The sequence below is a fragment of the Suncus etruscus genome, chromosome 13, assembly GCF_024139225.1.
Source record: "Suncus etruscus isolate mSunEtr1 chromosome 13, mSunEtr1.pri.cur, whole genome shotgun sequence".
Taxonomy (NCBI): domain Eukaryota; kingdom Metazoa; phylum Chordata; class Mammalia; order Eulipotyphla; family Soricidae; genus Suncus; species Suncus etruscus.
The window spans coordinates 40,122,315-40,137,713 of NC_064860.1; the positions used below are offsets into that span (position 1 = coordinate 40,122,315).

Sequence of the window (15,399 nt, forward strand, 5' to 3'; positions counted from 1 at the left end):
AGAACAGAAACAAAGTATTTGCGTGGGTATAATTGGATGCTAAGCAGCTTCCACAATAAAATCTGCCTATCAACCTAGGCTGGTTCCATTCCATATCTCTGCCACTGTATTGAGTGCAGCAATGAATAAGGTGCATGCATTCTTCTGAATGTTTAAGTCCTGAGGGTAAGTGCCCCTAAGTGAAATTGCTGGGTCATATAAAACTCAATTCTAGGAGCCAGAGAGATAGCATGGAGGTAGGGCATTTGCCTTGCATGCAGGATGACAGTGGTTCAAATCCCAGCATCCTATATGGTCCCTGTGCCTGCCAGGAGCGATTTCTGAGTGTAGAGCCAGGAACAGCCCCTGAGCGCTGCCGGATGTGATCAAAAAACAAAAACAAAAAATTCTCAATTCTAAGTTTGCTCCATACCATTGTCCAGAGGTTGGTTGAACCAGACAACATTCCCACCAGCAATGGCTGAGTTTATTTTTCACCTATCCTTGCCAACTCAGATTGTTTCTACAAATTTTGCTATGAGTCATTCTCACCGGTGTGAGATGGTATCTCATTGTTATCTTGATTTGGGTTCTCTAGTGGTTGGTGATGCTGAGCACTACATTTTTTTCACATGCCTACTGGTGATCTGCTTAGAAAATTTTCACTTGGAGCCAGAGTGATAGCACAGTGATAGGGCGTTTGCCTTGCACTCAGCTGACCCTGGATGGATCCTGATTTGATCCCCAGCATCCCATATAGTCCCCCAAGTGTGCCAGGAGTAATTTCTGAGTGTAGAGCCAGGAGTAATCCTCAGCGCTGCAAAGTGTGGCCCAAAAACAAAAACAAACTTCACTTTTAAAAAGTATTTGTTGTTTGGAGCCAGAGATAGTATGGAGGTAAGGCGTTTGCCTTGCATGCAGAAGGACGGTGGTTCAAATCCTGGCATCTTATATGGTGTCCCTCCCCTCCCCTCCTTCTCTCCCTCCCCCCCTCGTTTTTGGTCACACCCGGCACTGCTCAGGGGATACTCCTGGCTCTCTGCATTGGCATGGGGGACCATATGGTATGTCGGGTTTTAAACCACCATTGGTCCTAGGTTGGCTGCTTGCAAGGCAAATGCCTTATTGCTGTGCTATCTTCCGGCCCCTACCAGGAGCAATTTCTTTGTGTAGAGCCAGGAATAACCCCTGAGTGCTGCCAGGTGTGACAACCCCCCCCCCCAAAAAAAAATTTGTTGGGGCCAAAGAGATGGCACAGCAGTAGGGTGTTTGCCTTGCATGCGGCTGACCTGAGAGGGGCCCAGTTCGATTCCCAGCTTCCCATATGGTCCCCCATCCTGCCACGGGTGATTTCTGAGTGCAGAGCCAGGAGGATCCCTGAGCTCCGCTGAATGTGGCCCAGAAAACCAACAATCAATCAATGAATCAATCAATCAATAAAGTTTTTATGGGGTTTGTTTTCTTTTTGTTTGTTTTTGGGTCACACCCGGCAATGCTTAGGGGTTACTTCTGGTTCTGTGCTCAGAAATCGCTCCTGGCAGGCACAGGGGACCATATGGGATACCAGGATTCTTTTTTTTTTGGTTTTTGGGTCACACCTGGCAGTGCTCAGGGGTTATTCCTGGCTCCAGGCTCAGAAATTGCTCTTGGCAGGCACAGGGGACCATATGGGGCGCCGGGATTCGAACCGATGACCTCCTGCATGAAAGGCAAACACCTTACCTCCATGCTATCTCTCCGGCCCCGGGATACCAGGATTCTAATCACCTTTGGTCTTGGGTCAGCTTGCAAGGCAAACGCCGTACCACAACTGTGCTCTCTCTCCGGCCCCTAAATAGTTTTGTTTTTTTTTTTTACAAGAATTATTTGCTGTGGGCTGGAGAGAGAGCACAGCAGTAGGGTGTTTACCTTGCACACAGCCAACCCAGATCAGACGGTGGTTCAATTCCCAGCATCCCACATGTTACACCCCACTCAGGAAGGGCACACATCAGAAGTGCTTCTTCTTGGGGCCGGGCGGTGGCGCTGGAGGTAAGGTGCCTGCCTTGCCTGCGCTAGCCTAGGATGGACCGCGGTTCGATCCCCCGGCGTCCCATATGGTCCCCCAAGAAGCCAGGAGCAACTCCTGAGCGCATAGCCAGGAGTAACCCCTGAGCGTCACAGGGTGTGGCCCAAAAACCAAAAAAAAAAAAAAAAAAAGAAGTGCTTCTTCTTAGCCTTGTGTAGTGCACTCCTGAAAAAGAATTATTTGCCTAAAAGGCCCGCTTAGAGTAGTCAAATCAGTTGACCCTTTGCGTGGATTGTTTGGCTAGAATTCTAAACGTGGTTCTGACTATCTCTCTCTTTATTTTTGACCATTATTAGAAATCAGGCCTCAGTATTTCTTTCTAACAAAGGAAGACAGTATCAAATCCCGCCAAAAGTTTCCCACTGACCAGTTCTCTGTGATCTCTGCTACCTTGGCGCCAAGATCATGTTTTTTTTCCAAAACTTAGCTCATGATGAAAGCAATTTTCGGTTTTCCCCAAAACTCTAAAACATTTCTCTCTTTTCCCACTTCCCTGAAAATTACCTGGTTTCTCCTGCTTACCCAAAACAAAAGCTAACCCACAACAGAACTTCTTTTTACCTTCAGTATCAGTTCTTTAATATGCAGATTTTAGCCATGGTCTTCCATTCTGCTTCCCTGACCATCTCCCACTTTCTTTGATCTCCCAAAATTATACCCCGCATTCCAGAGCTCACCCCTTAAAAGTCACCCAGCTCAAAAAATAAATTTGTCTTCGTCTTTCCAGAGGCAAGTCCCCATGCATCGTGTGTGGTAATTTATTTCTACAATATTGTTCCGTTTTTCCGTCCATTTCATGTTCCCACTCTTTCCCCGTGAAAGGTTCCCGGACTCCACGAAGAAGCTGCTTAGAGGTGCTGGCGTCTGCAGCACCCACATGATCCTCTGAGCCTACCAGGGGCAATATCTGAGTGCTGAGCCAGGAATAACCCCTTAGCGTTTCCAGGTGTGACCCCAAAACAAAACAAAAAAGCCCACAAAAACAAAAAGTATTTGATTTCCTCTCCATGTTTTTTGATAGAGTTTAGGGGATTTGTTGATCTTGTAAAGAATTTATTGAGACTCATTTTACATAGGAATATTTCACCTGTCAATGACTCTTGGAGTGCCAAGGGACCCTGACATGTCAGGGATCTATCTTACTGGTGTCAGCACCTTTACCCTGCTACTATTGACTTTTCAAGCAGTCTAAAAAGAGTGAACCTGCTTCTAACAATTGAAAACTTTATAGTAAAGCAAATAGAACTCCCTTTTTTAAGTTACCAAGATAATATTTAAAATTGACATAAATTAAATAAAATAAAAAATTTATAATACAGATTAGTAATGCAATGCATCATCTATATTTACTTTTATAGATCTCAAACTTTTTCTTTTTTGTATTTTTGTTTTCCTTTTTTTAGGTCACACCCAACAGCACTCAGGGGCTACTCCTGGCTCTAGGCTCAGAAATCGCTCCTGTCAGGCTTGGGAAACATATGGGATGCCAGGATTCAAACCACCATCCTTCTGCATGCAAGGCAAACACCCTACCTCCATGCTATCTCTCCGGCCCTCAAACTTTTTTTTGAGCCACACCCAGTGACGCTCAATGACCACTCCTGGCAGTGCTCAGGAAACCGTAAGGGGTGCTGGGAACCCAAACTGGTCAGTGAGTGAAAGGTGAGGTCCTTCCTCCACTGTACTGCCTTTCTGCCAGATCTCAGACATCTTTCCGTCAACCTACACAACAACTCTTATCTATTCAGAGCTGCTATGCTATGTAATGTTTGCTGTTGAGTGCTTTTCTGGCAATGTCTTTTAATTCTTCTAACTCCAAAGGCAAATTATATTAATGTTTATAATTTTATAAACAAGCAAATGAAAGCTTGTTACAAGAGGTCAATTTTAGTGATGACCCTATTTTTTTTTTTTGTCTGCTTGGAGGCCATACCTGGTGATGTTCAGGGATTAATTCTGGCTCTGCATTCAAGTACTACTACTGGTGGTGTTCAGAGGCTCGTATGGGATCAACTTCAGCTCAGCACTGTAATATCACTGTGGCCCAGTACTAGCATTTTTTGAAATAAAGGAAATCATGAGGTAGGGGCCAGAGTGATAGCACAGCAGGTATCTGCCTTGCACATGGCTGACTTGGGTTCAATCTCTGGCATCCTATATAGTACCTCAAGCCTGCCAGAGCATTTTATGAGCAAAGAGTCAGGAGTTATCCCTCAGTGCCATCACGTAGTCCAAAATAATCAAAAACCCGAAAACAAAAAAACACACACAAAAAGAAATCACAAGGTAACAAACACATAAATAATAACAGTACTATCACCATACCTTCAAACAGCATATTTGTGATACCAGAGTTTTTTTTTTTAACATACTTACTGTATATCCTCAACTGGCAAATTCAGAGGGTATTCTGAGTTTTTCTTCACTTTCATTTCATTCCAGTAATCATTCAGTTTATCCCCAAGTGCTGCTATTGTAAGCCTTAAAAAAATTATGATTATTACAGATATATAAAGAGTAAACATTTTACAAGAACATACAAAAAACCACAAATGACCTAGTGTGGTCACTTGGACAGGGGAAGTGAGAGGCCTGGCGCACAGCAACTCCTGCCTTGAAGACCCAACTCAGTTTGATGGCCACAGATCAATGGTGGCTGCACTCCAGGTGCCACATCCAAATGTGCAACATGAGACACTAACACCAGACACTGCGGCCATTGTCTGTGAAAAGTGAACAGAGCATAGGCCAGCAGCGACTCCCAGCACCCATGGGTTGGCCTAAACAACAGCTAATCAGAAAAGACTAACTCAGAAAAGTAAAGGATACTCATATTCACTGCAGTGCTGTTTGCAATAGCAAGATCTGCAAACAACCAAAGAGCACATTCCTTGAAAAACTAGAAATTGACCCTACGACCTAGTAATACCCAATCCTGAGAATTTACTGGAGGGACCCAAATACAAGGCAGAAAAGATAGCTGTATCCTATACTCATTGCAACCCTATTCACAATAGCCAGAATCTGGAAACAACCCAACTGCCTGAGAACAGATGAGTGGATAAAGAAACTGTGGTATATCAACACAATGGAATGCTATGCAGCTGTTAGAAAAGAATGAAATCATGAAATTTGCTTATACATGAATGGATATGGAGAGTATTATGTTGAGCGAAATGAGGCAGAGGGAAAGGGAGAGACAGGATGACGGCACTTACTTGTGGAATATAAGAAAAAGAAAAGCGGGCCCAGAGAGAGAGCACAGCGGCGTTTGCCTTGCAAGCAGCCGATCCAGGACCAAAGATGGTTGGTTGAATCCCAGTGTCCCATATGGTCCCCCGTGCCTGCCAGGAGCTATTTCTGAGCAGCCAGCCAGGAGTAACCCCTGAGCAACGCCGGGTGTGGCCCAAAAACCAAAAACCAGAAAAAAAAAAAAAAAAAAAAGAAAAGAAAAGAAAAGAAAAGGAAAGCTAGCAGCCAGAGAGATAGCACAGTGGTAGGGCATTTGCCTTGCAAGCTGCTGATCCAGGATGGACGGTGATTCGAATCCCAACATCGCATATGGTTTCCTGTACCTGCCAGGAGCGATTTCTGAGCACAGAGCCAGGAGTAATCCGAGTACAGCTTGGTGTGACCCCCTCCCCCCCAAAAAAGCCAAAAATTAAAAAAAAAAAAAAAAAAAAAAAAGCAGCTAGTACTGTGATTATAACCAGAGACAACAGAGACGAGGGCCAAGAAGACTTGTCCGGGGCCGGAGAGATAGCATGGAGGTAAGGCGTTTGCCTTTCATGCAGAAGGTCATCGGTTCGAATCCCGGCGTCCCATATGGTCCCCCGTGCCTGCCAGGAGCAATTTCTGAGCATGGAGCCAGGAGTAACCCCTGAGCACTGCCGGGTGTGACCCAAAAACCACACCAAAAAAAAAAAAAAAAAAAAGAAGACTTGTCCATGGGAGAAAACTTGTCATAAAAAAGCAGGGAGTTATTTTTTTTTTTTTTTTTTTGGTTTTTCATGCCACACCCGTTTGATGCTCAGGGGTTACTCCTGGCTAAAGGCTCAGAAATTGCCTCTGGCTGGGGGGGACCATATGGGACTACCCGTTTGATGCTCAGGGGTTACTCCTGGCTAAAGGCTCAGAAATTGCCCCTGGCTGGGGGGGACCATATGGGACTTCGGGGATCGAACCGTGGTCCTTCCTTGGCTAGCGCTTGCAAGGCAGGCACCTTACCTCTAGTGCCACCTCGCTGGCCCTAAAAGCAGGGAGTTATTAGGGCAGAGAAGGGAGCACTATGACAGTGAGAGTTGGGAATGATCACTCTGTACAAGAACTGGGTGCTGAAAGAAGATAAAGTGATAGGCAGGATAACTCTAAGTAACAATATGGCAAGCCAATGTTTAAAAAGGGGGAAGTGAGGAAGAGAGATAGACAAGAGAAAGAAATGTTTGACACAGAGTCAAACAAAGAGGAGAGCAGGGGAAGGACAGGGAGCAAATTGGGAGACATTGGTGGCAGGAAATGTGCACTGATAAAGGATGTTGAACATGGCAGGACTGAAACTCAATCATGAACAACTTTGTACTGTGTCTCACGGTGACCCTGTGCCCCCCTGTACCTCAGAAAGCAGCAAAGATCCTGTCTGTCAACTAGGAGATGGAATTAACTCTTGTGGATATTTGTTACAGTCCCGGTGTAGAGGAAGCTAAATATTAGCAAGTCTGCTAAGAAGGTACAAGGTAGCCACTCTGTGACAGAGCCAATGGTCCTGGCATGGCTAATTTGAGGCAGGGCTTCAAGGAAGACCAACTCCCCTAACAGAAGCTGTGGCATAATTCAATATAGCCTACTGATAATTGCAGGCATTTATTGGCCTAAATATGAATCTCCCAGCTGCTGTTGCTAAGTAAGTTTATATTCTCCAGATGAAAGAACTAGTACAGGCAAATTCAGCCTTGATTAAGTATCTTTTTACCTAGAAAACCTAGCATCAGAGAAACATAAACTTTAAAATAATAACAGTGGAGTTAGTTATTGAAAGTATGTCCTGTGCCTTTAAACTGTCCAGTCCCTCAGATGAAAGGAATGTTGATAGACACACCTGATAACTTGCTAATCTTTTAATTTACATCAGAATTGACACCCACGGTATGGTCTGGGAGTAGAACTTTGAGCTGTTAACAGAAGAAAGCTTTTCCTAGGGAAGTCTCTTTCAAGCAGAAATTCCCTTTTGCCTTTCTTTAAAGCCTATCCTTTTGATCCCATGAAATCTCTGTTTCAAGTAGAAACTCCCTAAGGCCTGCAAATTGATTATTGTAAAGAAATTTATGATCAGGGCCAGAGAGATAGCATGAAGGTTAGGCGTTTGCCTTGCATGCAGAAGGTCGGTGGTTCAAATTCCGGTATCCCATATGGTCCCGAGCCTGCCAGGAGTGATTTTTGAGCGTAGAGCCAGGAGTAACCCCTGAGTGCTGCAGGTGTGACCCAAAAGACAAAAACAACAATAAAAGAAATTTATGATCAAACAGAGGGTATTGATAAGCTTTTTTGCTAACAAGGAAGTATAATCTTTAACCCTGCAGAAAAAGAGGTGAGCTTTTCACATACTCAAAAATCATAATGATTTAAATATCCCACTGTAACTTAGAATAAAGGGAGGGAGATTCAAGCTCACTTCAGAGTGTCTGGTCTTTGTTCCCACCACAGACTTCATCATCATCTTCCTTAAAGGGATCCCAAGATTCCCTTAGTGTCGGCCTGCTCAGTCAGCCTGTGGCAGATACTTGCTGCTTTGGAACACAGCTGGCAGTACAGTGCTGTCTAATCCCAGCAATCACTGGGGGCGGCCCTGGAGGTGGTGGTCAGGGGACCAGTGAGTGCCAGGGTTCAGTGGTCTGTATGCATGGGCTCCAACCTGTTGGGATCTAAGGGCTCACTTCTGACTACTTAGGGATCACTCCTGGAAGTATTTGGGGGATTTGGGTTAATCCCCACAAACAAGGCTTACTGCTGTACTATCTCACTGGCTTTCATGTATTTATTTATTTTGGTTTGGGGGCTATACCAGAGATGTATAGGGATTATTCCTGGCAGGTTCAGAGGACCACGAGGGATGTTGGGGATCAAACCCTGGTTGGTCATGTGTAAGGCAAATGCCCTACCCTGATGTTCTATCACTCTAGATTTTCAGGAATGTTTTCTCAGTTGCAAATCCAGTTTTCTTTGTTCAGTTATACTACTGAAGGTTAAGCCTATAAAGATTTACCTTTCTTGAAGAAACAGCACAGCTCATCTTGCCTGTAGATAAATTCAACCTGACACCCCACATAGCGACCCCTCCCTGAGCCTGCCAGGGTGATCTCAGAGTAAGTCCCAAGCATTCTGAGGTGTTGCCAGGGCAAGTCATGTTAAAGTGCGTTAAAGGCAAAGGAGGGTACTAGGTATAGCAGCAAAACACTTATTCTTCAGGTTCTACTACTCCGCTGTTACTACTTGGCTTGAGTTCTCAGCCTTCCCAGAGGAGCTCCTGGTGTCTAGGCCATGCTGGGCCCTGTCACTATCCAGGAAATCCAGCAGAACTGAGTCCCAACAGCTCACATCTCTAGGCAAAGATGGGGTACCTCAACGGAGCAGCCTTGGCACTTTTATATCTGGCCAGAGCAAATCGGGTCTCCAGACCAGCAGACCAGCGCTTTCCCCTGTACTGCTATAGACACATCTCCGGCTTCAGAACTATGTCTTATTATAACTGCTTTCACATTGCTGGTCCCTAGTTCTGGACAGCTCATTCCTTCATCCTACAGCCCCCTTCTACTATTTTAGTTGACAATGCTTTATTGTACTACATTCAGAAATAGGGCCCAAGAACTAAATTCTGGGTGAAATCGTGTTATTTTTTGCTATTTGTGTTTCTTTTTTTTTTTTTTTTTTTTTTTGGTTTTTGGGTCACACCTGGCAGTGCTCAGGGGTTATTCCTGGCTCCAGGCTCAGAAATTGCTCCTGGCAGGCACAGGGGACCATATGGGGCGCCGGGATTCGAACCGATGACCTCCTGCATGAAAGGCAAACGCCTTACCTCCATGCTATCTCTCCGGCCCCCTATTTGTGTTTCTTAATTGGCTGATTTTGTTCTTTCCTTCCACTTTGCTTTACACCTTTTTTTTTTTTGGTTTTTGGGCCACACCCGTTTGACGCTCAGGGGTTACTCCTGGCTATGTGCTCAGAAATCGCCCCTGGCTTGGGGGGACCATATGGGATGCCGGGGGATCGAACCGCGGTCCTTCCTTGGCTAGCGCTTGCAAGGCAAACACCTTACCTCCAGCGCCACCTACCTGCCCCCCCCCCTTTTTTTTTTAAATTTTTTTAGGCCACACCCGGCAATGCTCAGGGGTTACCTGTCCTTGTGCTCAGAAATCGCTCCTGGCTTAGGGGACCATAACGGACACCAAGGATCGAACCGAGGTCCATCCTGGATCAGCCACATGCAAGGCAAATGCCTTACCACTGTGCTATTTCTCCGGCCCCCTACACTTTACGATTTATTTTGGAGGGGAGAGGGTTGGGTTTTGGGTCACACTTGGCAGCGCTCAGGGGTTACTGCTGGTTCTACAATCAGAAATTGCTCCTGGCAGGCTCAGGGGACCATATGGGATGCCAGGATTCTAACAACCGTCCTTCTGCATGCAAGGCAAACACTCTGCCTCCATGCTCTCTCTCCAACCCCTATACATTTTTTTTAACTTAATGAGGGCTTGCTTGTTTTGCTTTTTGGCCAATCGATAAAAGTCAACATATTTTTTTGCTGGTGTTTTGGTACTAAGAATTGAATCCATGTCCTTAGAGAAGTAAAGCACAAGTTCTACCACTGAAGTATATTCTAACTCCTGTTGATATTCTTTGAAGAGGGACTGTGTGGCACTTAGCTCTTTAAATCACATATATGGAGTTAGCATTCCACTCCATATTAAATGCTCACTAGAAGAGTGGCATATGCTTTCTAAATTCACAATGGTAAAATTTATCCTATAGCTTCCAAACACCCCAGAACACATGAGCACTTCTGTCTAGGGGACGATGGGCTAATTAAATCATACGGAAATTACTACCTAAGCACAAAGTTTTGGATCTTATAATTACACAAAAAGTGTTGCTTTTTCCTTAAAGCAGAAAAACTTCTATCTTGTATGAATTTTAGATTTCATCAGCAAAAACTGTGAAAATGTATTTCTAGTTGTGATGGAGTATGGAAGAGAGTGGTTGAATCATCATCTATGTAAGTCATCTCACCTATTTTTCCATATGTATGTGCAAGATCAAAAAAATTTGGTATAGAAGCTATTAAAGTATTTCTAAAAATTAAACTTAAAGTTCATTATTTAAATGGGTAACTTACCTGTACTCATTTGTATAGTCAAAATCTTGTTTATTATGAGTTGGCTTCAGGAAATTACACTCTATAATTCCAACTACTCCAACACCCATGTTATTTGCCTGAAAACAGAAAATAAAGTGGAATTTCAAACATAAGACATGATGTCCAAAATAATGACCCATAAACAGAAAACTTTATAACTATTTTCCTATAATTTTATCTTAGGATTCATGAAATTTAGATTGCACAACTGGCTCTGCGCTATGGGATGCCAGGGATCAAACCCAAGTAGGTCCCTACTACATTATACCCCATTGTAAAGTGACCCTGAAACCTAATAAGAAAGCACCAATTTTGAAAAGGCCCTCGCTGCCTGAGAGAGTGTCTTTACAAAGCTGTCTATTTTGCAGGATAATTTCAAAGCTGCCTGTATTAGCGGAGAAGGTGTTTGAAAAGTAGCACCTGTAGGGAAGGACGTTTGGAGAGTAACCTGTACTCATAGCTAATATATTAGGGTCCTGAAAAATCTTAGTCGCCGGTCCATGAGACATTCAAGGAAAAAAGGGGATGTAAATGTAACATAAATATTATTTGAGACATAACTTCTAACATTCTAGACTTTTCTTAGAGTCTCTCTTAAAGATTACTCATATTTATATACATACCTTATTAAGAACATTTGTGTAGATTCAAATATTCATTATTTAGTCTTATAGAATAATTACCATTCTCAAATCTAGCTTTGCTGTTAGCCTACATGCACTCATACCAAGAGTTAATATTTCAGGCTCCAGTTCAGAAATGTGTGAACTGGAGCAAGGCCAAAACAATAGCCAGTCTCTGAGAACTGACCTTGCTCTTGGAAGAAAACAGAGGCTGGAGACTATGCCTTGCCTTGGGTCGGTAAAGATAAAAATGCAGCTTGTCCTGGGCATTATGTCTAGGACCCAGTGAGAAAACTAAACGGTTATATCTGCAATTGTGATGCCTTACCAGGAAATTTTGTTTAAGTGTTCTGCTCTAGCCCAGAGTCAGTGGGTAGAATAAAGACACAAGATGGAACTTTATTTCTGAGTGTCTGAATCTCTGATTTCATATCGCCAAATTCTGTGCACCCATCTTTTCAAGGGACCCCAGAGATTCCTTAGTATCAGGACTAATCAGTCCATGACATGTCCCAGGTTGACCAAATACACAACAAATGCCCTACATCATACTGTGTTATCACTCCAGTTTTTTTTTTCTTTTCTTTTCTTTTTTTTTGGTTTTTGGGTCACACCCAGCAGTGCTCAGGGGTTACTCCTGGCTCTACGTTCAGAAATAGCTCCTGGCAGGCTCGGGGGACCTTATGGTGTGGAAATAGAATTTGGTATATGCATGTATGTATAAAGTTAGGTAAAAGCATGTTTAGAATATAGTAATTAAGGCCTAGCAATAACTTGTGATGCTTAATCCATAATGTTGTATATATAAGTAACATTTGTGTTGCCCTTCGAGAAGAACACTGTTACTACAGCCCGAGACAACACAGGTCAGGGAAGGGTTACAGAGGCCTGAAGAGCGAGAGGAGAGAGGAGCTAACAGAATATTCCTGGCAAAATATTCATGACAAAAGACAATCAAACCAATTAATCAAACCTTTGGCCAAATGAGCACCTCAAGAACGCTAAAAGAATATGATAGTTACTCAAAATCCCCTTGGAAACCCCACCCCCAACCCTGAGCCGTATTTGGGGAGAGGAAAGCTAAATTGAACTCTTTTTTTTTTTTTTTTTTTGGTTTTTGGGCCACACCCGGTGATGCTCAGGGGTTACTCCTGGCTGTCTGCTCAGAAATAGCTCCTGGCAGGCACGGGGGACCATATGGGACACCGGGATTTGAACCAACTACCTTAGGTCCTGGATTGGCCCTAAATTGAACTCTTGATTGATCATTGCCTTCCCCCCTACCCTATAGCCCAAACCCAGCAACGCTAGAAACAAACTCAAAAATCCCTTTGGGAAACTCTCCGGAACTCTGAGCCGTACTTGGAGAAGATTGGACATTACCTTCCCCCTACTCTATAGCCCAAACCTTATAAAAACCCTCTTGCTTTGCTGTTCAGGGCTCCGGTCCTGTCTTTTGACATGATTCGCAGCCTTGATTTGTCAGCACAAATAAATCTGCCCTTGCTAATTGCATTCTTGGAGTTTGTCATGGTCTCTAATTAAGTGGCGGATCCTTTCAATGGGATGCTGGGATTCGAACCACCATCCTTCTGCATGCAAGGCAAATGCCTTATCTCCATGCTATCTCTCAGATCCACTCCAGTTTAGTTTTTATCTGTCACTCTAAAATCATTTAAATTGCTGCCAAGTATCTCTCTCTCTCTTTTTTTTTTTTGCTAAGTATCTCTTTAAAATAAAACTTATCGGGCCCGGAGAGATAGCACAGCGGTGTTTGCCTTGCAAGCAGCCGATCCAGGACCTAAGGTGGTTGGTTTGAAACCCGCTGTCCCATATGGTCCCCGTGCTTGCCAGGAGCTATTTCTGAGCAGACAGTCAGGAGTAATCCCTGAACACTGCCAAGTGTGGCCCAAAAACCAAAAAAAAACAAAAAAACAAAAAAACTTATCAGGGATCCAGAGAGATAGCTTCCAGGAGAAGCTGCTGCACTTTAAAATTAATTGACTAGGATACAAAGGCTACCCATGGAATAGGAGAAAAATTATTCACCCAATACCTATCTGATAAGGGGTTAATATCTAAGATATACAAGGTATGACAGAACTTACCAAGAAAAAAAATCTAACCCCATCCAAAAACAGGGGAAAAAATAAACAGACATTTCCTCAAAGAAGAAACACAGATGGCCAAAAGGCACATTAAAGTATGTTCCTTATCGCTAATCATCAAGAAGATGCAAACCAAAAACAATGAGGTATGTCATGCCACAGAGACTGGCACATATCACAAAAACCTAAAACACACCAGTGCTGGAGTGGATACAGGGAAAAAAAGAACTCATTCTCTGCTGGTGAGAATGCCATCTAGTTCAGCCTTTCTGAAAAATAATATATATTCCTCAAAAAATTGGAAATTGGGGGCTGGAGAGATAGCATGGAGGTAAGGTGTTTGCCATGCATGCAGAAGATCGGTGGTTCGAATCCCAGCATCCCATATGGTCTCCTGAGCCTGCCAGGAGCGATTTCTGAGCATAGAGTCAGTAGTAACCCCTGACCCTGCTGGGTATGACCCAAAACAAAACAAAACAAAACAAAACCCTGGAAAATGAACTTCCATATGATCTAGCAATAGGACAGTGATGGCTGACCTCTCTGAGCTTGAGTGCCCAAACTGCCGCAAAAAACCAAAGAATTTCCTCAAAAGTGCCAGCATGTCAATTAAACCTTAATAACAAGATTTTGGTATCTAAAAACTATGCGGCACATTAATTGCGGACCTTCCTGTGTGCCAGCTGCAAGGCCTTCGCATGCCACCGCTGGCACACATGCCATAGGTTCGCCTTCGTGGCCCTAGGAACACAAAAACACAATATAAAATGCCTTCTGCACTCCTATGTTCATCATAGCACTATTTACAGTAGCCAGAATCTGGAAGCAACCTAAGTGCCCAACAACAGATGAGTGGCTGAAGAAACTATAGTACAACTACAGTATTCCACAATGGAATACTACACAGCTGTTAAAAATTACACCATGAAATTTTCTTATACATGGATGGAAATAAGACTATTATGATGAGTGAAACGAATCAGAGGGAGCGGAACAGACAATAGTCCCACGATGGCGAACCTATGGCACGTGAAGGCCTTGCAGCTGGCACACAGGAAGGTTCACAATTAAGATATGTGGCGCATATCATAGTTTTTAGATACTAAAATCTTGTTATTAAGGTTTTATTGATGTGTTGGCACTTTTGAGGAAATTCTTTGGTTTTGTGTGGCAGTTTGGGCACTCAGGCTCAAAAAGGTTAGCCATCACTGCCACACATCTGTGGGATATAGGAAAAATAAAAGGCAATATGGCAATAATATCCAGAGACAATAGAGATAAGGATCAGGAAGGCCTATCCACATAGGACAACTTGCCACCAACAGCGGAGAGTGCAGTTAGAACAGAGAATGGATCAGCACTATGACAATGATAGTTTAAACTGATCACTCTGGACAAGAAAGAGGTGCTGAAAGGAGAGAGAGAGAAGAGAGGAGAGGGTGGAGAGAGGGGCAAGGGCAGAGAGGGGTAGGTAGGAGGGAAACTAGAGACACTGGTGGTGGGAAATAGGCACTGTACTGTAAATCAAAGTGTCTAAAAGGAAAAGAGATAAAAGAGATAGAGCAAGAGAAAAGGCTGGAATAGCAATGCCTTGCACGTGAGTCAACACAGGAATGACCCCAGTTTGAATCCTAGCATCCCATATGGTCCCTCTGGTCGGAGAGATAGCACAGCGGTGTTTGCCTTGCAAACAGCCGACCCAGGACCAAAGGTGGCTGGTTCGAATCCTGGTGTCCCATATGGTCCCCCGTGCCTGCCAGGAGCTATTTCTGAGCAGACAGCCAGGAGTCACCCCTGAGCAATGCCAGGTGTGACCCAAAAACCAAAAAAAAAAACCCATATGGTCCCTCAAGCCTGCTAGGAGGGAGTTCTGAGTGCAGAGCCAGGAGGAACTCATTGAGTGCCGCTGGGTGTATCAAAAACCAAAACCAAAAAGAGGGAGACACAGAGTGAGAGAAGATAAGAAGGGGGGCATCAGGGAGGGTGAGGGTAACTAGGAACATTGGTGGTGGAAAATGTGCACTGGTGAAGGTGATTGTGTGACTCAAGCGAGAACAATTTAATCTGGGGGAAAATAATATGAGCAGCCTTGGAACTACAGTGTTTAAATTACCATATATACTAGAGTATAAGCCGAGTTTTTCTGGAACAAAATTTGTTCCGGGAAAACCTGACCTTGACTTATACTCAGGTCATACAGGTTATTTGATTCAG

General features: G+C 43.8%; 1 protein-coding gene across 1 annotated transcript in view; it reads right to left on the minus strand.

The window, feature by feature from the left end:
- Nucleotides 1–15,399, minus strand: part of MORC3 (MORC family CW-type zinc finger 3) — a 62,444-nt gene that overhangs the window by 16,662 nt on the left and 30,383 nt on the right. The window contains exons 9-10 of the mRNA XM_049785848.1: nucleotides 10,434–10,531; nucleotides 4,424–4,528 (exon numbers count right to left, since the gene is read on the minus strand). Coding sequence (XP_049641805.1) covers nucleotides 4,424–4,528; nucleotides 10,434–10,531 — 203 coding nt within the window. The remainder of the gene's footprint in view (nucleotides 1–4,423; nucleotides 4,529–10,433; nucleotides 10,532–15,399) is intronic.